Source organism: Erinaceus europaeus, chromosome 13, assembly GCF_950295315.1.
Source record: "Erinaceus europaeus chromosome 13, mEriEur2.1, whole genome shotgun sequence".
NCBI lineage: Eukaryota > Metazoa > Chordata > Mammalia > Eulipotyphla > Erinaceidae > Erinaceus > Erinaceus europaeus.
Genome location: NC_080174.1, coordinates 44,073,593 through 44,095,372, shown reverse-complemented (window position 1 = coordinate 44,095,372; position 21,780 = coordinate 44,073,593). Strand labels below are relative to the sequence as shown.

Genomic DNA, 21,780 nt, shown 5'->3' with positions numbered 1-21,780 from the left:
GAGAAAAAAACCAGAGTACCCTTGATTACATGTGGTGTTGGGAACTGAACCCAGGACCTCACACACTCAATGTATGCACATTATTCACTGAGCACTACTCAGCTCTGACTTATGGTGGGGTGGGGCAAGTAAACCTGGGATCTTGGAGCCTTGGACATGGAAGTCTTTTTTTTTTATGAATTTATTTATTCATGAGAAATTATAGGGAGAGAGAGAGAGAGAGAGAAAGAACCAGCCCATTACTCTGGTATATGTACTGCCAGGGATTGAACTAGGGACCTTATGGTTGAGAATCAAATGCTCTATCTATCCACTGCACCACATGGAAGTCTTTTGCATAGCCATTATATTATCTCCCCCTACCCTTGACTACTATTTTAATAGGTCAGATATATATATATATATATATATATATATATTTTTTTTTTTTTAAATGAGAGAGAACAGGTACTGTGTAATCAGTACACAGTGCTATGGATTAACTTCAGAGTCATAAAGGCATATGTTCTACCACTGAGTTACTTTCCCAGATCCTTTTTTTTTTTCTTTCTTTTTGCCTCCAGGATTATCACTGGCTTCTATGGATTCAAACATAATTACTTGGTGCCCAAAAATCTACTTTTTTGTAAGATATGTGCTTGCTACTAGAGCTCACCTGAGCATGATTCCACCCAGACGAATGGCTCTCTTCCAGTCCTTTAGAGTAGACTTGCCAGCCAGATGAACAAAATGCTTAGGACTAATCAACTGATCATTGAACTAGAGCAAAAAGAAAAATTCAAAGTAAGCCAATAACAATTTAGGCAGGCTAAGATGGAAAGAGATAATTCTACTTGTTATATACAAAACCCCAGGAACACAGTATTTAAAAAGATATTTATTTAATTGTGAAAGAGAGAAAGGAGATAAAAAGAACCGGTGCATCACACTGGCATTTGTGATGCTAGGGGCTGAACTCTAAATCTCAAGTTTGAAAGTCCAACACTTTACCCATGGAACCTCCTCCCCCAACAAAATAGCATCTTACATCATGGACTTATATTATTATTTTTTTTTAATTTTTATTTATTTATTATTGGATAGAGACAGAGAGAAATTGAGAGGAGAGGAGAGGAGAGGAGAGGAGAGGAGAGGAGAGGAGAGGAGAGGAGAGGAGAGGAGAGGAGAGGAGAGGAGAGACAGAAACCTGCAGCCCTGCTTCAGCACTTGTGAAACTTCCCCCCCTACAGGTGGGGACCAGAGGCTTGAACCCAGGTCCTTGTAGTGTGTGCACTTAACCAGGTGTGCCACCACCTGGTCCCAGACTTGTATTCTTCAGTTTCCTGCCCTGTTGTGTCAGAGAAGACGATTCTTTTCTCTACCCTCAGTACTGTGTCCTTGTACAAAGCTACAGGGCTAGGTAGACAGCATTAGTGGTTATGCAAAAAAAAAAAAAAAAGACTTTCATGCCTGAGGTACCAAAGACGCCAAATTCAATCCCCAGCACCACCAGAAGCCAAAATTGAGAAGTATTCTGGTAAAAAATAAAATAATAAATAAATACCAGTGGTCCGGAAGGTGGCACAGTGGATAAAGCATTGGACTCTCAGGCATGAGGTCCTGAGTTCAATCCCCAGTGCACATGTACCAGAGTGATATCTGGTTCTTTCTGTCTCTCCTACAATCTTTCTCATTAATAAACAAAACATAAAAAAAGAAACTTTATTAAAAATAAATAAATACAAACAAAGCTAAAGAAGACTACAGAAGGGGCAAAGATTATGGTTATGCAAAGATTATGCAAAGAGACTCTCATGCCTGAGGCTTCAAAGTCTCAGGTGCAATCCCCCTCCCCTCCAGTCACACGCACACGCGCGCGCACACACACACACACACACACACACACGCACGCACGCACACGCGCCCACCCACCACCACCACCAGCCAGAGTTGAGCAATGCTCTGGTTAAAAAGAGAGAGAGGGACCAGGTGATGGTGCACCTAGTTGAGTGCACATCTTACAATGCTCAAGGACCCAGGTTCAAGCCCCTGGTCCCCACTGGTAGGAGGGAAAGTTTCACAAGTGGTGAAACAGTGCTGCAGTTGTCTCTCTCCCTATCACCCCCCTTCCCTCTCAATTTTATGGCTATCACTATCCAAAAAATAATAAATATAATAAAAAAATTTTTTTAAAGAGAGAGGTGAGGGTAAATAGCATAATTGTTATGCAAAGAGACTCATGTCTGAGGCTCCAAAATCACAGGTTCAAACCCCCACCTTAAGTCAGAGCTGAGCAGTGCTCTGGTTAGAGAGAAACAGACAGAGAGAGAGAGAAAGAGAGAGACTACAACACCAAAGCTTCTTTCAATGCTGTGGGAGTAGGGCTCAAGCCGAGGTCACCCACATGGCAAAGCAGCACACTATGCAAGTAAGCTATTTTGCTATTTTGCCGACCTAAGACTTATTTATTTATTTATTTATTTTTAAAAAGAATTTACTTGGGAGTCGGGTGGTAGCGCAGCGGGTTAAGCGCAGGTGGCGCCAAGCGCAAGGACCAGAGTAAGGATCCCGGTTCGAGCCCCCGGCTCCCCACCTGCAGGGGAGTCGCTTCACAGGAGGTGAAGCAGGTCTGCAGGTGTCTGTCTTTCTCTCCCCCTCTCTGTCTTCCCCTCCTCTCTCCATTTCTCTCTGTCCTATCCAACAACAATGACATCGATAATAACTACAACAATAAAACAACAAGGGCAACAAAAGGGAATAAAAAATAAATAAAAAATAAAAAATAAATAAATAAAAAATAATTTACTTGGGAGTTGGGCGGTAGCACAGCGGGTTAAGCACAGGTGGCGCAAAGCGCAAGGACTGGCATAAGGATCCTGGTTCGAGCCCCTGGCTTCACAGTGAAGCAGGTCTGCAGGTGTCTTTCTCTCCCCCTCTGTCTTCCCCATCTCTCTCCATTTCTCTCTGTCCTATCCAACAACCACATCAATAACAACAATAACTACAACGATAAAGCAACAAGGGCAACAAAAAGGAATAAATATTTTTTAAAAGAATTTATTTATTTTTATTTATTTACTCATGAGAGAGATAAGAGGAGAGAAAGGGCCAGACATCACTCTGGTACATGTGCTACCAGGGATCGAACTTGAGACCTTATGGTTGAGAATCCAATGTTTTATCCATTGCGCCACCTCCTGAACCACCTAAGATTTATTTTTATCAATAATAATTTTCAAGTTCTATTATGCATATCAGTGTAAACTACCATACATAGATTATCTTACTGCATCTTCTAACACTACAGTATACTTATTGTATATTTCTTTGTTAACATATAATGTAAATGACTTGCTCAAAGTTACCCAGTTACTGAATGATAAAAATGATGTGACTCCATACATTCAATGATTGATTGACTCAGTGTTTGTTTATAAACAGGCCTAGCATCATACAAGATGCTGAGCCTCCAATGGTGAATAAGACAGACAAGTTCTCAGCTCTAACACAACTTGTATTCTGGCAGAATCTCAATCTAGGTCAACTTCATTCCAAAGTCTTTATTTTTTTCTCTGTGACACAAGAGGACTAAAACCACAAAAATGAAAACACTGATTTGATGGGATGAAAAAGAGGAAGGACAGAAAACATGTCCCTTAAAAATACTCAGGTGTTGCGGGAGGTGGCGCAGTGATAAAGCTTTGGATTCTCAAGCATGAGGTCCTGAGTTCAATTTCCAGCAGCACATGTACCAGAGTGATATCTGGTTCTTTCTCTCTCCTCCTATCTTTTTCATAAATAAATAAAATCTTTAAAAATAATAATAACAAAAATAAAGACTCAGGAGGTAGTTAAGGCACTAGACTAAAAAGCACTGGTCCTGAGTTCACATGCCAAGATAATGCTGTTTTTTTCTCTACCTAATTAATAAACCTAAAAAAAAAAAAAAAGCCCCAAAATAAATCTCAGCAAGTAGAAAAGACAATAGTTACCTTGACACATTTCACATTTATTCCTGGACAAACAAACTTCTTCCAAAGGAGAATAGCTTTGCTTTCCCCACAAGTTATAGGGTAAGCAATTTCCATATCCTCGTTTGCTTCTATAGTGCTTGCATCTGAAAGTGGAAAAATATCAGCTATTTATTACTCTTCCCCCAAAGTTTCTGTTCCTCTAAGAGACTAGCATTTCAATTCCAGTAGGTATTATTATTATTTAAATTATCTCTTTTTTTTTTTTGCCTCCAGGGTTATTGCCTGGGTTCGGTGCCTACATCACGAATCCACAACTCCGGGAGGCCATCTTTTCCCCTTTGTTACCCTGGTTGTTTTACCATTGTTGTGGTTATTATTGTTGTTGTTATTGATGTTGTTGTTGGATAGGACAGAGAGAAATGGAGAGAGATGGGGAAGAAAGAGAGGGGGAGAGAAAGACAGACACTTGCAGACCTGCTTCACTGCCTGTGAAGTGACTCCCCTGCAGGTGGGGAGCCAGGGGCTCGAACTGGGATCCTTTTGCCAGTCCCTGTACTTTGTGCCACGTGCACTTAACCTACTGTGCTACCGCCCAACCCCCTTAAATTATTTTTATTTATTGGATAGAGACAGCCAGAAGTCAATCGGGAAGGGGGTGATAGGAGAGACACCTGCAACACTGCTTCACCACTTGCAAAGCTTTCATTCACCCTGCAGGTGGGGACTGGGGGATGGAACATGGGTCCTTGTGCACTCAACCAGGTGCACCACCACCCGGCCCCCCAATAGGTATTATTTAGAAATCTTCTGAAATAGGCTGGGGAGACAGCATGATGGTTATGCAAAAGACTTCCATACCTGAGGCTCTGAGATCTCTTCATCCCCAGCACTACCTTAAACCAGAGCTGAGCTCTGGTATCTCTCTCTTTCTCTTTCATAACTTATATATATGGGACTCAGAAAAGTGAAATGACTTTCCCAAAGACACACAGCTCAAAATGGGATTAAGTGGCCTAGGAGGTAGCACATTGGCTAAAATATTGCACTCATAAGCATATGGTCCCGAGTTTAATTCCTTCAGTCCCTGGTACCACACATGCCAGAGTACTGCTCTCTCTCATCATTTGTGAAATAAATAGATCTTTTTAAATAGGATTAAAACACAGATTTCTCTAATTTCAGAGTTTCTTTTTTGGATAGGACAGAGAGGAATCGAGAGAGGAGGGGGTAAGACAGAGAGGGGGAGAGAAAGACAGACACCTGCAGACCTGCTTCACCGCCCATGAAGTGACCCCCCTGCAAGTGGGAGCTGGGGGCTCAAACAGGGATACTTGTGCCAGTCCTTGCACTTTGCGCCATGTGCACTTAACCCATTGCACTACCGCCCAACTCCCTCTTTTCATTTTCTATCCATTCTTTCAATCAATACCTCATCAGTCCTTATCAACAAATTCTTTAATGACAGAGACAAACCTAAGGACCCAATTTCTTTGTGGGATTTAAAAAATTTTTTCTTCATTTTATTTTCCATTTTTTTAAATTTGTGATGAATAGAGGGTTACAAGATTGTAAGATTACAGTGTGTAGTTCCACATCACATCCATCTTTGAGAGGTTTTAATAAATAAAATCATCTATTCAAGGCTGGCAAAATAGCTCACTTTGTCATACGTGAGACCCAAGTTTGAGCCCAGCCCCCAGCACAGTGGAGGACACTTCAGTTCTTGCTCTTTCTGTCTCACTCTCTTTTGGAAGCAATGAATCCCAGGTGACAACAAAAAACATCTTTTCAGCAAGTTACTGTCAAGCAATCAACCTAATGCCTTAGCACCTAGTCAGGTGTGTCTCTTAGATATACCATCATCAAATTGATGGCACTAGCATTACTAACGCACACTGGGTAGGGTAAGGGAGGAAAAAAAAGAAAAGAAAAGAAAAAACACTGGCCTGGGAGTAGAGTTAGACCCTTGAGCTTGGGATCCAAGTTTGATTCTAGGCATTGCACAGGCTAGAATGACACTCTGCTTTTCTCTCTCCACATAAAAGGGGGGGGGGGGGCTAAGAAATCTCAACCAAGAAACTAAGGTTCAAGGCATTAGAATGATACAAAAACACTCATCAGGGGCTGGGCAGTGGCACACTTAGTGGTGTGAGCCCCAGCCCCAGCCCCGCCCCCTGCCACCTGCAGGGGGAAAGCTTCACAAATAGTGAAGCAATACCGCAGGCGTCTCTCTCGCTTCCTTCCTTTCTTTCTTTCTTTCTTTCTTTCTTTCTTTCTTTCTTTCTTTCTTCCTTCCTTTCTTTCTTTCTTTATTTATTTATTTCCTTTCCCTCTTTACTTTTTTGTTTTTTCTGCCTTCAGGGTTATTGCTGGGGTTCAGTGCCTGTACTACGAATCCACTGCTCCTGGAGACCATTTTTCCCATTTTGTTGCACTGTTATTATTGTTGCCATTGCTGTTGTTGTTAGACAGAACAGAGAGAAATCAAGAGAGGAAGGGAAGACAGAGAGGGGGAGAGAAAGACAGACACCTGCAGACCCACTTCATTGCTTGTGAATCGACCCCCCTGCAGGTGGGGAGTCAGGGAAAGAGCTGGGATCTTAATGCCGATTCTTGTGCTCTGCACTATGTGCACTTGACCTGCTGAGCTACTGCCCATCCCCTTCTTTCTTCCTTTCTATCTCTCCCTTCTATCTAGATTGCTCTCTATCCAATAAATAAATAAATACTTACCAATCCCTTCTTCAATTTTATGTATGGTGTGAGTTTCTACTGCTACAACTGCTGTGCTGTTCTCCGACCCAGCTTCATAAATCCTGTTGTAAAAGTGTCCATCGATAAACAAACTACATAAATCATGAAAGAATTAATATTCACAGCATGAGGTTAAGAAATTAGCTTTAATCTACCTCAAAAGGAATAAAAGTAATACACTTTACGACCTTATGTTTCTACTTTGACTATTTCCCCATTGTATTTACACCCTGAGCTGTTCAGGACTGTTTATCTATTATAACCATAGGCATGAATCACCAACTTTTTCATCCTAAAGTTTCTCTTGCTACGGTACTTACAACACTTGCAACTGTTGCACACCAGTTTCCTGTCATTACCTTAAAAGTTCATGACATAAAGTATCACTTCAAATATAAGATCAATTTATAAATGAGAATTATCCTGACAATAAAAAAGTAATACCAATGCATAACTCAAGACAGGAAAAACCTGCTGATCATAGAAACTTGAGCCCCTTGTTAGAATCCAAGCACTACAGCATTTTCTTTCTTTTCTTTTTTTACTATAGCATTTTTCAAGGCACCAAATTAATATGAGCAGATTCTAGTTTAAAAAAAAAAGTAAGTGATTTTACCCAGTGACTAGCAGTAGCTAGAGGTATCCCTTAGGTTCTCCCATGTCTGAACCTCAAAACAACATTAAAGTATAGGGGTACCATGGCACCAAGAGTAACTCCAAGGCCATGGTGTCTGTCTGTCTCTTCTCACCCAACCCTTCTTATCTATGGAAATAGAAAAAGTGGCACAGAAGTAGTGAAATTGCATAAGCACAAGGCTCCAGCTCCTCCTGCGTTCCCAAAAGAAAGTCGAGTTTATTGGCGCACACATCACAGTGCACAAAGACCAGAGTTTGAGACTCCCTTCCCACCTGCAGACCTGCTTCACTGTTCCTGAAGCTTTCCCCAATGCAGGGGTCTCTCCCTCTGTATTCTCCCTTCCCTCTCAATTTCTCTCTGTCTCTATCCAATAAATTAATCAATAAAGGGGGGCAGATGGTGGCACACTTGGTTGAGTGCACGTTACAATGCACAAGGACCAAGGTTCAAGTCCCCAGCTCCCACCTGCAGGGGAAAGCTTTGTGAGTGGTAAAGCAGTGCTACAGGTTCTCTCAGTCTCCCTCCCTTTATTTATTTATTTATTTATTTATTTACTTCCTTTTTGTTGCCCATGTTGTTTTTATTGTTGTTGTACTTATTATTGTTGTTGATGTCATCGTTGTTGGATAGGACAGAGAGAACTGGAGAGAGGAGAGGAAGACAGAGAGGGGGAGAGAAAGACAGACACCTGCAGACCTGCTTCACCACCTGTGAAGCGACTCCCCTGCAGGTGGGGAGCCGGGGGCTCAAACCAGGATCCTCAGGTCAGTCCTTGCGCTTTGCGCCACCTGCGCTTAACCAGAGGCACTACCGCCTGACTCCCTCTCCCTCCCTTTCTATCTGCACCTTCCCTCTCGATTTCTGGCTGTCTCTATCCAATAAATAAATAAAGATTTTTAAAAAGAGAGAACTGTATCTCTTATCACTGTAATTAATGTTTTGATTTCTCTGTTCATTTCTTTTTTTTAATTATCTTAATTTTACTTATTGAATAGAGACAGCCAGAAATAGAGAGGGAAGGGGGGACAGAGAGGAAGAGAGACAGAGAGACACCTGCAGCCCTGCTTCACCACTCACAAAGCTTTCTCTGGCAGGTGAGGACTGGGAGTTTGAACCCAGGTTCTTGTGCATTGTAACATGTGCTTTCAACCAAGATGCCACCACCCAGCCCCTCTCTGTTCATTTCTATAAAATGAGGCTAAAATGCAATAAAATATTCAAATAATTAGAAAATATAGAGAAATCAAATAAGCACAGGCTGGCAGTCACTGTCAAATACAGTGACTAAAAATAAAAATTGTAAAAAGATTTTTTTTCACTTTATGAAAGAGGCCACTGTGTTATTAATTCAATACTGACTTATTTATCATTAAACCCAATGTAAAGGACAGCAAGGAAACATATAGTTACACAAAAAAACCTTTGTGCCTTAGGTTCCAAAGTCTTTATTTTATTTTTCTTTTTTTTTTTATTTCTTTATTGGGGAATTAATGTTTTACATTCAACAGTAAATACAATAGTTTGTACATGCATAACATTCCCCAGATTCCCATTTAACAATACAACCCCCACTATGTCATTCATCATCCTTCATGGACCTGTATTCCTTTTTTTTTTTTTTTTTCAATATTTATTTATTTATTTATTGGATAGAGACAGAAATTGAGAGGGGGGAAGGGCAGGGGAGATAGCATAGTGATTGTGCAAACAGGTATCTCGTGCCTGAGGTTCCAAAATGCTAGGTTCAAGCCCCTGCACCACCATAAGCCAGAGCTGAACAGTGCTCTGGTGGAAGAAAGATAGAAATAGAAAGAGAAAGAAAGGAAGGAAGGAAGGAAGGAAGGAAGAAAGAAAGAAAGAAAGAAAGAAAGAGAGAGAGGGAGGAAGGAAATGGAAATGCACTTGGTTAAGCACACATGTTACAATGCACAAGAGCCCAGGTTCGAGCCCCTGGTCCCTACCTGCAGGGGGAAAGCTTTGCGAGTGGTGAAGCGGGACTGCATTTGTCTCTCTGTCTCTCTCCCTATCTCCTCCTTCCCTCTCGATTTCTGACTGTCGCTATGCAATAAATAAATAAATAAAAATTAAAAAAAGAAAGGGAGCCAGGTGGTGGCACACTTGGTTGAGTGCACGTTACAATGCACAAGGAACCAGGTTCAAGCCCCTAGTCCTCAACTGCAGGGGGGAGGTTTCACAAGTGGTGAAGCACTGTTGCAGGTGTCTGTCTCCCTCCCTCTCTATCAACCCTTTCTTTCTCGATTCCTGGCTGTCTCTATCCAATCAAGTTTTTTTTTTGTTTTTTTTTTAATGAAGGAAAGAAGGCAGAGAATGAGAAGAGGGAGAGGGAGAAAAATATCTGCAGCACTGCTTCTCTGCTCATGAGACTTTCCTCTTGCAGGTGGGGACTGATGGTTTAAACCCAGGTCCAAGGACATATGACATGTACTCTTTAACTGGTGCAGCACCACCTGGGCCCAGGGAGTGCCAGTTTCAATCCCCTGCACCACCATAAATCAGAGATGAATACCGTTACGGAAAAAAAAAAAGTAATAGTGTGGTCCGGGAGGTGGCTCAGTGGATAAAGCACTGGATTCTCAACCACGAGGTCTCAAGTTCAATTCCCCACAGCATATGTACCAGAGTGCTATCTGGTTCTCTCTTTTTCTTTCTCCTCCAAACTTTCTCGTGAATAAATAAATAAATTCTTTTTTTTTTTTTTTTTTTGCCTCCTGGGTTATCGCTGGGGCTTGGTGCCTACACTATGAATCTACTACTGCTGGAGGCCATTCCCCCACCCATTTTCGTTGCCCTTGTTGCTATTATTATTGTTGTTGGATAGGACAAAGAGGAATTGAGAGAAGAGGTGAAGACAAGGGGGGTAAAGAAAGACAGACACCTACCTGCATACCTGCTTCACCACTTGTGAAGCGACCCTCCTGCAGGTATGGAGCTGGGATCCTTAAGCCAGTCCCTACCATTTCACACCAAGTGCGCTTAACCCGGTGCTCTACCACCCAGGCCCCCAAACATTCCTTTTTTTTGCCTCCAGGGTTATTGCTGGGGCTCGGTGCCTGCACTCCAACCCATTGCTCCTGGAGGCCATTTTTCCCTTTTGTTGCCCTTGTTTTTACTGTTATTGTTGTTGTTGCTATTATTGTCATTACTGTCGGATAGCACAGCGAGAAATGGAGAGAGGAGAGGAAGATGGGGGTGGGGGGGAAGAAAGATAGACATCTGCAGACCTGCTTCACCACTTGTGACGCACCACCCTGCAGGTGGGGAGCTGGGGGCTGGAACCGGCACTGCACCAGTTCTTGTGCTTCAAGCCATTTGTGCTTGACCCGCTGCATTACCACCCGACCCCCCCATACATTCTTTAAATTAAAAAAGAAAGGGCAAAAAACAGTAATAGGATCCAGACAGTGGAGCATATGGTTAAGTGCTCACACTATAGTGTACAAGGACCGAAGTTCAAGCCCCTGGTCTCCACTCGCAGAGGGAAAGCGTCACAAGTGAAAAAGTAGGGTTACAGGTACTCTGTCTCTTTCCCCTCCCCTCTCAGTTTTTTTCTCTCTCTACCCAATAATAAATAAAAATGTAAAAGAGAAATAATTCTTTTTTTAGACACCTGCAGACCTGCTTCACCGCCTGTGAAGCGACTCCCCTGCAGGTGGGGAGCAGGGAGCTCAAACTGGGATCTTTAGGCCGGTCCTTGCGCTTTGAGTCACGTGCACTTAACAACTACGCTACCGCCCAACTCCCAATTTTTTAATTATCTTTATTTATTTATTGGATAGAGACAGCCAGAAATCAAGAGAGGAGGGGGAGACAGAGAAGGAGAGAGACAGAGACACCTGCAGCCCTGCTTTACCACGTGCAAAGCTGTCCCCCTGCAGGTGGGAACTGGAGACTTGAAGTTGGGTCCTTGCCCACTGTAAGATGTGCACTCAACCACGTGTGCCACCACCTGGCCCTTAGAATCCTTTTTTTTTTTTTTAACTCAAAAGGCATTTTATTTATTTGGAGAGACAGAGAACAATACACACATAAGAAGTGTGCATAAGATGGGGCTGTAATATGTGTGCTTAACCAAGTGTGCTACCACCTGGTCCTAAACGTATTTAGCCAGAGCTCTGGTCAGTTCTGACTGGCACTGGGGATTGAACCTGGAACCTTAGGAGTCTTAGACATGAAATTCTTTTACATAATCACTATGCATTAGGAACAATATTTTAGGATTGAGTAAGTCTTCCTTAAAAATAGAACAGAGCAGCTCTCCACCTGCAGGGGAGTCACTTCACAAGTGGTGAAGCAGGTCTGAAGGTGTCTGTCTTTCTTTCCCCGTCTGTCTTCTCCTCCTCTCTCCATTTCTCTCTGTCCTATCCAACAACAACGACAAATAATAACTTAAAAAAGAAAAAAAACATTGTAGCAGCACAGTGGATAAAGTCAGACTCTCAAGCATGAGATCCTAAGTTTGATGCCCAACACCACATTTCCAGAAAGATGCTCTTTCTTCCCCCTCCTGTTCGCTCAATGATAATTAAATAATTTCTTTCTTTCTTTTTTAAAGAGGGTGAAACACAGGTCAGTAGTGAGGGGAAATGAGTAAGAGAGAAGCCTGCAGCACCGCTCTTTTGCCTATGATGCTTCTCCCCTGCAGGTGAAGACCTGGGGCTTTGATCATGGTAACATATGTACTCTACCATGTATGCCATCACCTGGCCCCCCAAATAAATACTTTCTAAAAATTCAGTGTAAACAGTAAATTGGTGAGTGAAACCTGGGTTGTACAAAGGTGTCTATATCTAGTCATGCAAGAAAAGTTTTCTGGAAAGGTAGTATCATTAGGAAAATTTAAAAAACAGGGAAAGAAGAAAGAAGTAAATCTTCAAAAAGTATCATGGCAGCCCAGTGGTAGCACAACCAGTAGAGCATACAAATGACCAAGTGAGAGGACCCAGGTCAAAGCTTCCAGTCCCCACCTAAACAGGGAGACTTCAGAACTGGTGCAGCAGTACTTCAGGTATCTTTCTTCTCTCTCTCTCTCTATTAAAGGGAAAAAGGAAAGAAAGTCTACTGGGTGCATGGGCCTACGTAGGCATGGAGTCTTACCAATAACTCTAGTAGGACAAAAAAAAGAACTGGAAAGAAAAAATAGATGGCAGAAGGCTAGAAATGGACCTACCCTATGACCCTGCAATTCCTCTCCTGGGGATATAGCCTAAGGAACCCAACACATCCATCCAAAAAGACCTGTGTACACATATGTTCTTGGCAGCACAATTTGTAATAGCCAGAACCTGGAAGCAACCCAGGTGTCCAACAACACATGAGTGGCTGAGCAAGTTGTGGTCTATATACACAATGGAATACTACTCAGCTGTAAAAAATGGTGACTTCACCGTTTTCAGCCGATCTTGGATGGACCTTGAAAAATCATGTTGAGTGAAATAAGTCAGAAACTGAAGGATGAATATGGGATGATCTCACTCTCAGGCCGAAGTTGAAAAACAAGATCAGAAAAGAAAACAGAAGTAGAACCTGAAATGGAATTGGCGTACCGCACCAAAGTAAAAGACTCTGGGGTGGGTGGGTGGGGAGAATACAGGTCCATGAAGGATGATAAATGACATAGTGGGGGTTGTATTGTTAAATGGGAAACTGGGGAATGTTATGCATGTACAAACTACTGTATTTACTGTCGAATGTAAAACATTAATTCCCCAATAAAGAAATAAATTTAAAAAAAGAAAGAAAGAAAAAATAGATGGCAGGGGTAGATAGCATAATGGTTATGCGAAGAGACTCTCATGCCTGAGGTTCCAAAGTCCCAGGTTCAGTCCCTTGCACCACCATAAACCAGCGCTGAGCAGTGCTCTGGTGAAGAAAGAAAGAAAGAAAGAGAGAAAGAAAGAGAGAAAGAAAGAGAGAAAGAAAGAGAGAAAGAAAGAGGAAACATGGGGCTGGGGGCCTGCAAAGTAGTTAATTTGTATAGTGTGCTACTTTGCTATGCATGTAACCCAGGTTCCAGCCCAGCCCCCACCCCACTGGAGGAAGCTTTGGTGCTTTTGCTTCTTCTCTCTCTCTCTCTCTCTCTCTTCCACCTCCAGAGTTATCACTGGTGCCTGCACTATAAATCCACTGCTCCTGGAGGCTATTTTTTTCCCCTTTTGTTGCCTTTGTTGTTTATTGTTGTGATTATTATTATTGTTATTACTGTCATTGTTGTTGGGTAGGACAGAGAGAAATCAAGAGAGGAGAAGATAGAGAGGAGGAGAAAAAGATAGACACCTGTAGACCTGCTTTACCACTTGCGAGGCAACCCCCATGCAGGTGGGGAGCCGGGGGCTCAAACCCGGCTCCTAACACCGGTCCTTGCTTTTGGTGCCATGTGCACTTAACCCACTACACTACCACCCGGTACCCGTCCCCATTTTTTAATTGCCTCCAGGATTATCGCTGGGGATTGGTTCTGGCACTGCGAATCCACTGTTCATAGGGGCCAGTTTTTACTTTTTTTCTTTTCTTCTACTTTTATTAGATAGGGTATATAGAAATTAAGAAGGGAGGGGAAGAGGGAGAGAGAAAAGAGAGACACCTGCAGACCTGCTTCACTACTTGTGAAGTGTCCCTGTATAGGCTGGCAGCTCAACCCCAGGTCCTCAAGGATGGTAATGTGTGTGTTTAACCAGGTGTACCACTGCCAGACCCCCTCTGCTTCTCTTTTTATTTTTAATTTTTTATTATCGATATTTATTTATTGGATAGAGACAGCCAGAAATTGAGAGGGAAGGGGGAGATAGAGAGGGAGAGAGACACTTGCAGCCCTGCTTCACCAACTTGCAAAGCTTTCCCCCTGCAGATGGGGACTGGAGGCTCAAACCTGGATCCTTGTGCATTGGAACATGTGCGCTCAGCCAGGTATGCCACCCACCACCCACCAACACCTGCTTCTCTCTTAAATAAATAAACCACAACATCTTAACCCTATGAAGAATCTTTTATATATTACCAAGATAAAATAACTACCCTGGGGAGTCAGCCGGTAGCGCAGTAGTTGAAGCGCATGTGGCACCAAGTGCAAGAAGCGGCTTAAGGAAGCCGGTTCCCCACCTGCAGGGGAGTCGCTTCACAAGTAGTGAAGCAGGTCTGCAGGTGTCTATCTTTCTCTCCCCCTCTGTTTTCCCCTCCTCTCTACATTTCTCTCTGTCCTATCTAACAACGACGACTGCAATAACAGCAATAATAACTACAACAAAAAAACAAGAGCAACAAGAGGGAAATAAATAAATATAAAAAATAAAAAATAGGGAGTCGGGCAGTGGCACAGCAGGTTAAGTGCATGTGGCGCAAAGCACAAAGACCGGTAAGGATACCAGTTTGAGCCCCTGGCTCCCCACCTATAGGGGAGTCGCTTCACAAGGGTGAAACAGGTCCGCAGGTGTCTTTCTCTCCCCGTTTTCCCCTCCTCTCTCCATTTCTCTCTGTCCTATCTAACAATGACGACATCAACAACAACAACAATGAAAAACAACAAAGGGAAAATAAATAAATATTAAAAAAAAATTTTTAATAAAATAACTGGGAGTCGGGCTGTAGCACAGCAGGTTAAGCGCAGGTGGCGCAAAGCACAAGGACCGGCATAAGGATCCCGGTTCGAACCCCGGCTCCCCACCTGCAGGGGAGTCGCTTCACAGGTGGTGAAGCAGGTGAAGCAGGTCTGCAGGTGTCTATCTTTCTCTCCTCCTCTCTGTCTTCCCCTCCTCTCTCCATTTCCTCTGTCCTATCCAACAACGACAACAACAATAATAACTATAACAATAAAACAACAAGGGCAACAAAAGGGAATAAATAAATAAAATAAATATTAAAAAATAATAATAATAAAGAAAATTTAAAAAAATAAATTAATAAAATAAAATAACTACTCTCCTTTTCTCTGTAGAACAAGTGCTTATTTAACCATCAAATCTGGGACCTCTCACGTGTAAGTGCTGTGCACTACCACTCCAAATCTTCAGTCTTTTATTTATTTACTTATCTTTATCTTATTTTATTTTGGATAAAGACAGAGAGAAATTGAGAGGGAAGGGGAGGGGAGGGAGGGAGAGAAGGAGAGGAGAGTGTGAGCAAGTGAGCCCAGACTTTAGCACTGCTTCACTACTTATGAAGCTTCCCCCCACACAGGTGGGGACCAGGACCTTGAACCTGGGTCCTTGCACATTGTAATGTATGTGCTCAACCAGGTGCACCACCCCTTGGTCCCCCAGTATTTTGTTTGTTTGTTTTTAACTTTTATTTATTTAATTTGATAGAACAGAGAGAATTTTTAGAGGTAAGGGGATAGAAAGGGAGAGACACAGAGATACCTGCTACTTCACCACTTGTGAAGCTTTTTCCCTGCAGGTGAGGACTAGGGGCTTAGACCCAGGTCTATATGCACTGTAATGTGTGCACTTAACCAGGTGCATCACCGTCCACCACCACACCCGAAGTCTTTATACATACACATTTTGGGTTTGCAGAACTAGGTCGTAAATTCCATGCACAACTAGGGGGTAGTCATGTTCATTCAACACCTTTGTAATACAGTGCATAATCATAGTAGGTGATTGATATTTATTTAAACTTTTTAAAATTTTTATTATTATTTTATAGAGATAGCCAGAAATTGAGAGAAAAGAAGAGAGGGAATTAAGACACACCTGCAGCACTGCTTCACCACTTGTGAAATTTCTCCCCTGGAGTAGGGACTAGGGACTTGAACCTGTGTACTTATGCACTGTAACGTGTGCTCAACCAGGCGCACCACCAACCAGCCCCTATTTAAACTTTTTAGCATACTATTTTGAAAATATTATCAGGGGCCAAATGGTGTTGCACCTGGTACAGTGAGTGAGGACCCAGGTTCGAACCCCCAGCCTCTGTCTGCAGGAGGAAAACTTTAAGTGATGAAGCAGGTGTAGCTCTGTTTCTCTCCCTCTCTCTCCCCGTCGTCTCTCTTTTTTACACCAGTGCACTGCTTAGCTCTGTTTTATGGTGGTGCAGGGGACTGAACCTGGAACTAGGGAGCCTCAGGCATGAGAGTCTCTGCATAACCACTATGCTATCTACCTCTGCCTTTTCTCTCTCTCTCTCTCTCTCTCTCTCTCTCTATATATATATATATAAAATCACCCCCTTGATTTCTCACTGACTCTATTCATTAAATAAAGATAATTTTTAAAATTGTTATATAAAATACTGATTCAAACAAGAGCAACAAAAGGGAATAAATAAATAAATATTAAAAATTTTTTTTAAAAAATACTGATTCAGGGGGGGTCGGGCGGTGGCTCGGTGGGTTAAGCGCATGTGGCGCAAAGCGCAGGGACCGGCGTAAGGATCCCGGTTCGAGCCTCCGGCTCCCCACCTGCAGGGGAGTCGCTTCACAGGCGGTGAAGCAGGTCTGCAGGTGTCTATCTTTCTCTCCCCTTCTCTGTCTTCCCCTCCTCTCTCCATTTCTCTCTGTCCTATCTAACAACGAATTGCGTCAACAAGGGCAATAATAATGACCACAACGAAGCTACAACAAGGGCAACAAAAGGGGGAAAAAAAATGGCCTCCAGGAGCGGTGGATTCATGGTGCAGGCACCGAGCCCAGCAATAACCCTGGAGGAGGGAAAAAAAAAAAAAAAAAATACTGATTCAGGTGGTCCAGGAGGTAGCGCAGTGGATAAAACCTTCGACTCTCAAGTATGAGGTCCTGTATTCGATCCCTGGCAGCACATGTACCAGAGTGATGTCTGGTTATTTCTCTCTCTCCTCCTATCTTCTTCATGAATAAGTAAATAAAATCTTTAAAAAAAAAAAATACTGTGGTCTAGGAGGTGGCGTAGTGGTTAAAGCATTGGATTCTCAACCATGAGGTCCTGAGTTTGATCCCCGGCAGCACATGTATCAGAGTGATGTCTGGTTCTTTCTCTCCTCCTATTTTTTCATGAATAAATAGATTCTTTAAAAAAAACACTGATTCAGCAGGTTAAGTGTAGATGGAGCAAAGCTCAAGGACCGGTGTAAGGATCTCGGTTCGAGCCCCCAGCTCTCCACCTGTAGAGGAGTCGCTTTACTAGCAGTGAAGCAGGTCTGCAGGTGTCTATCTTTCTCTCCCCCATCTTCCCCTCCTCTCTCCATTTCTCTCTGTCTTATCCAACAACGACGACATCAATAACAACAATAACTACAATAAAAAAAACAAGGGCAACAAAAAGGAATAAATAAATAAATACTGATCATTTATTTTATTTATTTTTATAGAAGTTGAAAGGTATGGGGGAGATTGAAAGGTAAAGACACCGATAGCACTCCTCCACTGCTTGTGCTTAGACCTGGGTCCTTGTGCACTGTAAAATGTATACCCTACCAGGTGATATATATATATGTAAAATAGACTAAGATGTTTGGTTAAACTTTTTTTTAATTTATTTCTTTATTGGGGAATTAATGTTTTACATTCAACAGTAAATACAATAGTTTGTACATGCATAACATTCCCCAGTGGTTAAACTTTTAGTAGGTGATTCTTTTTTGGTTAAAACTGAGGTCTTCATGTGTAATTTCACTCCTTTGGACCGTTTTTTCATTCAGATAGAGAAACGGAGGAAGAGACACCATAGCACTAGGGCTGGGTGGTGGCATGACGCAGGCACCGCCATGCCAGTTGTTTGACACGGTACCAGCTTAGCAGGAAGTTCAGCATGGCTGAACTCTCCAGGCCAAACTGAAACCATCTTGCCTTTTGCCATGTATAGGGCTTGGGATTAAGCTCTGTGTGGTCTTAATAATCTTTACCTATGGCCAGGCTCAGAGCCTGACCAATAACAAAAAAAATGACAAAACCTGTACTGCACTCTGTAAGACTGATCATAACAGAACAAGCAATACCAATAATGCAGAATTTTTCAGGAGTCTCCAAGAGAAAGAAATGTTTCCTCTTTATCTACACCACTTTCTTTATAAATAAATAAAATATAGAGAAAGATTGGTGGTTCCCACAGTGGAGGGGCCACCTTACATAGCATAACTAATTAATGGAAAGTAATGGTACCCATCTAGATAGAATGGGCCTTTTTATCTACCACCCACCACTATGCTTCCACTTCCTTATGCAGGAATAGTACACAAGAACCTAGGTCACATAGTGAGCATACAAGAAAGATGGATTCCAGTTAGAAAGCTTAACTTTATAGAGAGGTTGCCAGATCAGCACCACCTTGGTGCTTTCTTAGTAGGGAACAAAACTCCTTGGTCAAAGAATGGAACAGATTTTATGAAAAATGGGCTGTTCAATTTGTTTAAGGCCCCTAGAAACAAAACAAGCTTGAACCACGGCTTCTGATGCATAGAGACAAGAGGATGGCATAAACATACAGGTAGAATATTAATCTTAATCAATAGGACATCTGCCTAGCACATAGGTACAGGAATAACAAAAGACACTGAAACTGATATGATCTCTAGGGAGAAAAGTGTCCCTGGAATGTGAATGTTCCACAAAGCAGGAGGTGCTTCCTACCTGTGCTGTTCTTACTTGGTGATTTTTATTTTAATAATCATAGCCTTGGTGATTTTTGTTTTAATAACCTATACCTTGGTGATTTTTGTTTTAATGATCTAAGCCTTATGAGACTGTAAAATAAAGTTCTGCCTGAGCACAGCAGAGGTGCCTCTCTCCTGCTCCTGAAGCAGTTGACGTATCTCTCATCTCATTCTTGCCGATGCCCCTCATCTTTCAGGATACCCTAATAACTTTCTGGGCTGGGCCCCCGGCAGCGGCATATCCAGCAGAGCACATATTATCATGTGTAAAGATATGAGTTCAAGCCCCCAGTCCCCATCTATGGGGGAAAGTTTCATAAGTAATAGAGCAGTACTACAGGTATCTCTCCTCTCTTGCTTCCCTCCCTGTCCCTATTTCTCTATGTCTCTCACCCTGTGTTTTAGAAGAAGAAGAAGGAGAAGGAGAAGGAGAAGGAAAGGGAAAAAGAAAGAAAAGAAAAAAAGGGCGGGGGTAGTTAGTATAATGGTTATGCAAAGAGACTCTCATGCATGAGACTCCAAAGTAACAGGTTCAATCTTCTGCCAGAGCTGAGCAGTGCTCTGGTAAAAGTAAATACATAAATAAAGAAATATTTTTTTAAAAAGAAAAGAAAAGAGAAAGAAGAGAGATACCATAGTACAGGGGGTTGAATCTGAGTTGCATACATGACAAAGCAGGCTTCCTTCCCAATCAACTATCTCTCTGGCATTACTTTAATACTTGTCTCACTGATCTCTTTGATTCTAACTATTGTTTGTGCTAAACATGTACCAAGGCCCTGTGTTAAATAGTCTAGATAAATGAAGACAAGGAAACTATGCAACTTACCCTCAAAGGATGGAGAAAATAGAAATATGGGGGAAGAGCTAATTGCTATAATACATAATAAAATTCTGAATATGCACATTACATAGATGAAAACTTAACCAAGATCTAAGAGATCAATGTTGACTATTCCAATTGTCCTAACCAACCATAAAGCTCTAATTTCCCCACTCTAAAAAAAACCTCCCATTTTTGTTTCATTTTTTTTCTAAATAACTCAAATCTCTAGTCACTTACCCTTGTTGCACAGGCTGTAACTGCAAGATCACTTGGGTTTTAGTGTCTTCAGGGTTCTCCCCTTCATTTCCTTCAGTGGGTACCACAACCACGTCCCCCACAGGGACACTTACTTCTGCATTAGCCATCTTTCACATGAAGTCAGATAGCTGGGACTGCTGTCAGAAATAAGAAGCACCGGTAACTTGGTCTAGTTTGAAAAGATAACCATGGGGCGGGGGTTGGGGGCTGGGGGAGGGGGGATGCAAGATAATGACTATCAATTCCAAGGGTACCCTGATGATGATGTTGGTAGTGAAATTAGTGATGCTAAGAGTATATACACAACAGAAATTGGTGATTACTATGATTTAAGAATATCTTTTTTTCCAGGAGCCAGATGGTGGCATACCTAGTTAAGCACATATAGTATGAAGGATGAGGACCCATGCAAGCAGGTCTGCAGGTGTCTGTCTATCTTTCTCTCTCCCTATCTCTCCCTCCTCTCTCAAGTTCTCTCTGTCCTATCCAATAAAATGGAAAAAATTTTGGTGTATTGCACCAAAGGAAAAGACTCTGGGGTGGGGGCTTCAGGTCCTAGAAGATGATGGTAGAGGAGGACCTAGTAGGGGTTGAATTGCTAAGTGGAAAACAGAGAAATGTTACACATGTACAAACTACTGTATTTTACTGTCGACGGTAAACCATTAATCCTCCATTAAAGAAATTAAAAAAAAAAAAAAAAAAAACAGCAGTGGATTCATAGTGCCGGCTCTGAAAAAAAAAAAAAAAACTCAGAAGAATTTTCTTCTAGAGAGTTGGCTAATAGCATTCTACCACTTCTTTAAATTTATTTTTTTTATTTTTTAACCAGAGCATTGCTCAGCTCTGGCTTATGGTGGTGTGGGGGACTGAACCTGAGACTTTGGAGCCTCAGGCATGAGTCTCTTTGCATAACCATTATGCTATCTATCCTCCACAGCATTCTACCACTTCTATCCTAGACAGTAGGTTTTTACAAAGTAGGAATCATATCTATTTTCTTTCTAACCAGTTATTTTTTTTTTAAAGAATTTATTTATTTATTCATGAGAAAGATAGGAGAGAAAGAACCAGCCATCACTCTGGTACATGTGCTGCTGGGGATCAAACTCAGGACCTCATGCTTGAGAGTCCAGCGCTTTATCCACTGTGCCACCCCCCGGACCACTATTTATTTATTCCAAATAACTTTATAGTCTTCTCTACAGCTATACTACATAAAAGAATCTTAAGCTCTAACCACATTTCCAGGCACTGTATTTTGAACATGCAATATTAACTTTCAGCATTCTAACTTTTTTGTTACACACCAAGACCAAAACTTTTTTATTTTTTATTGCCATCAGGGTTATTGCCAGCACCACAAACCCACCACCCTGGAAGCCATTTTTCCCTTTTTTTAATTATTGTTTATTTATTTATTTAGCCAGAGCATTGCTCAGCTCTGGCTTGTGGTGATGTGGGGGATTGAACCTGATACTTTGGAGCCTCAGGCATGAGAGTCTGTTTGCATAGTCATTACGCTATCTACTCTCCCCCTTTTTCTATTTTGTTTTGTTTTTTAATTTATTATTGGGCAGGGACAGAGAAAAACTGAAAGGGGAGGGGTAGATAGAAAGGAAGAGAGGTGCTTGGCCTGGGAGGTGGCGCAGTGATAAAGTTTTGGACTCTCAAGCATGAGGTCCCGAGTTCTATCCCCGGCAGCACATGTGCCAGAGTGATGTCTGGTCTCTCCTCCTATCTTTCTCATTAATAAATAAATAAAATCTTTT

The 21,780-nt window shown here is 42.0% G+C and overlaps 1 protein-coding gene across 9 annotated transcripts in view; it reads right to left on the bottom strand.

Annotated features, from left to right (window-relative positions):
- Positions 1-21,780, bottom strand: part of GMEB1 (glucocorticoid modulatory element binding protein 1) — a 65,765-nt gene that overhangs the window by 32,044 nt on the left and 11,941 nt on the right. For 5 of the 9 annotated variants that reach the window (XM_060205665.1, XM_060205664.1, XM_060205668.1 and 2 more), the window contains exons 2-5: positions 19,988-20,145; positions 6,687-6,799; positions 3,972-4,096; positions 656-759 (exon numbers count right to left, since the gene is read on the bottom strand). In XM_060205665.1, coding sequence (XP_060061648.1) covers positions 656-759; positions 3,972-4,096; positions 6,687-6,799; positions 19,988-20,115 — 470 coding nt within the window. In that variant the 5' untranslated portion in view covers positions 20,116-20,145. The remainder of the gene's footprint in view (positions 1-655; positions 760-3,971; positions 4,097-6,686; positions 6,800-19,987; positions 20,146-21,780) is intronic. The other 4 variants (XM_060205672.1, XM_060205671.1, XM_060205670.1 and 1 more) reach the window with 3 other exon arrangements.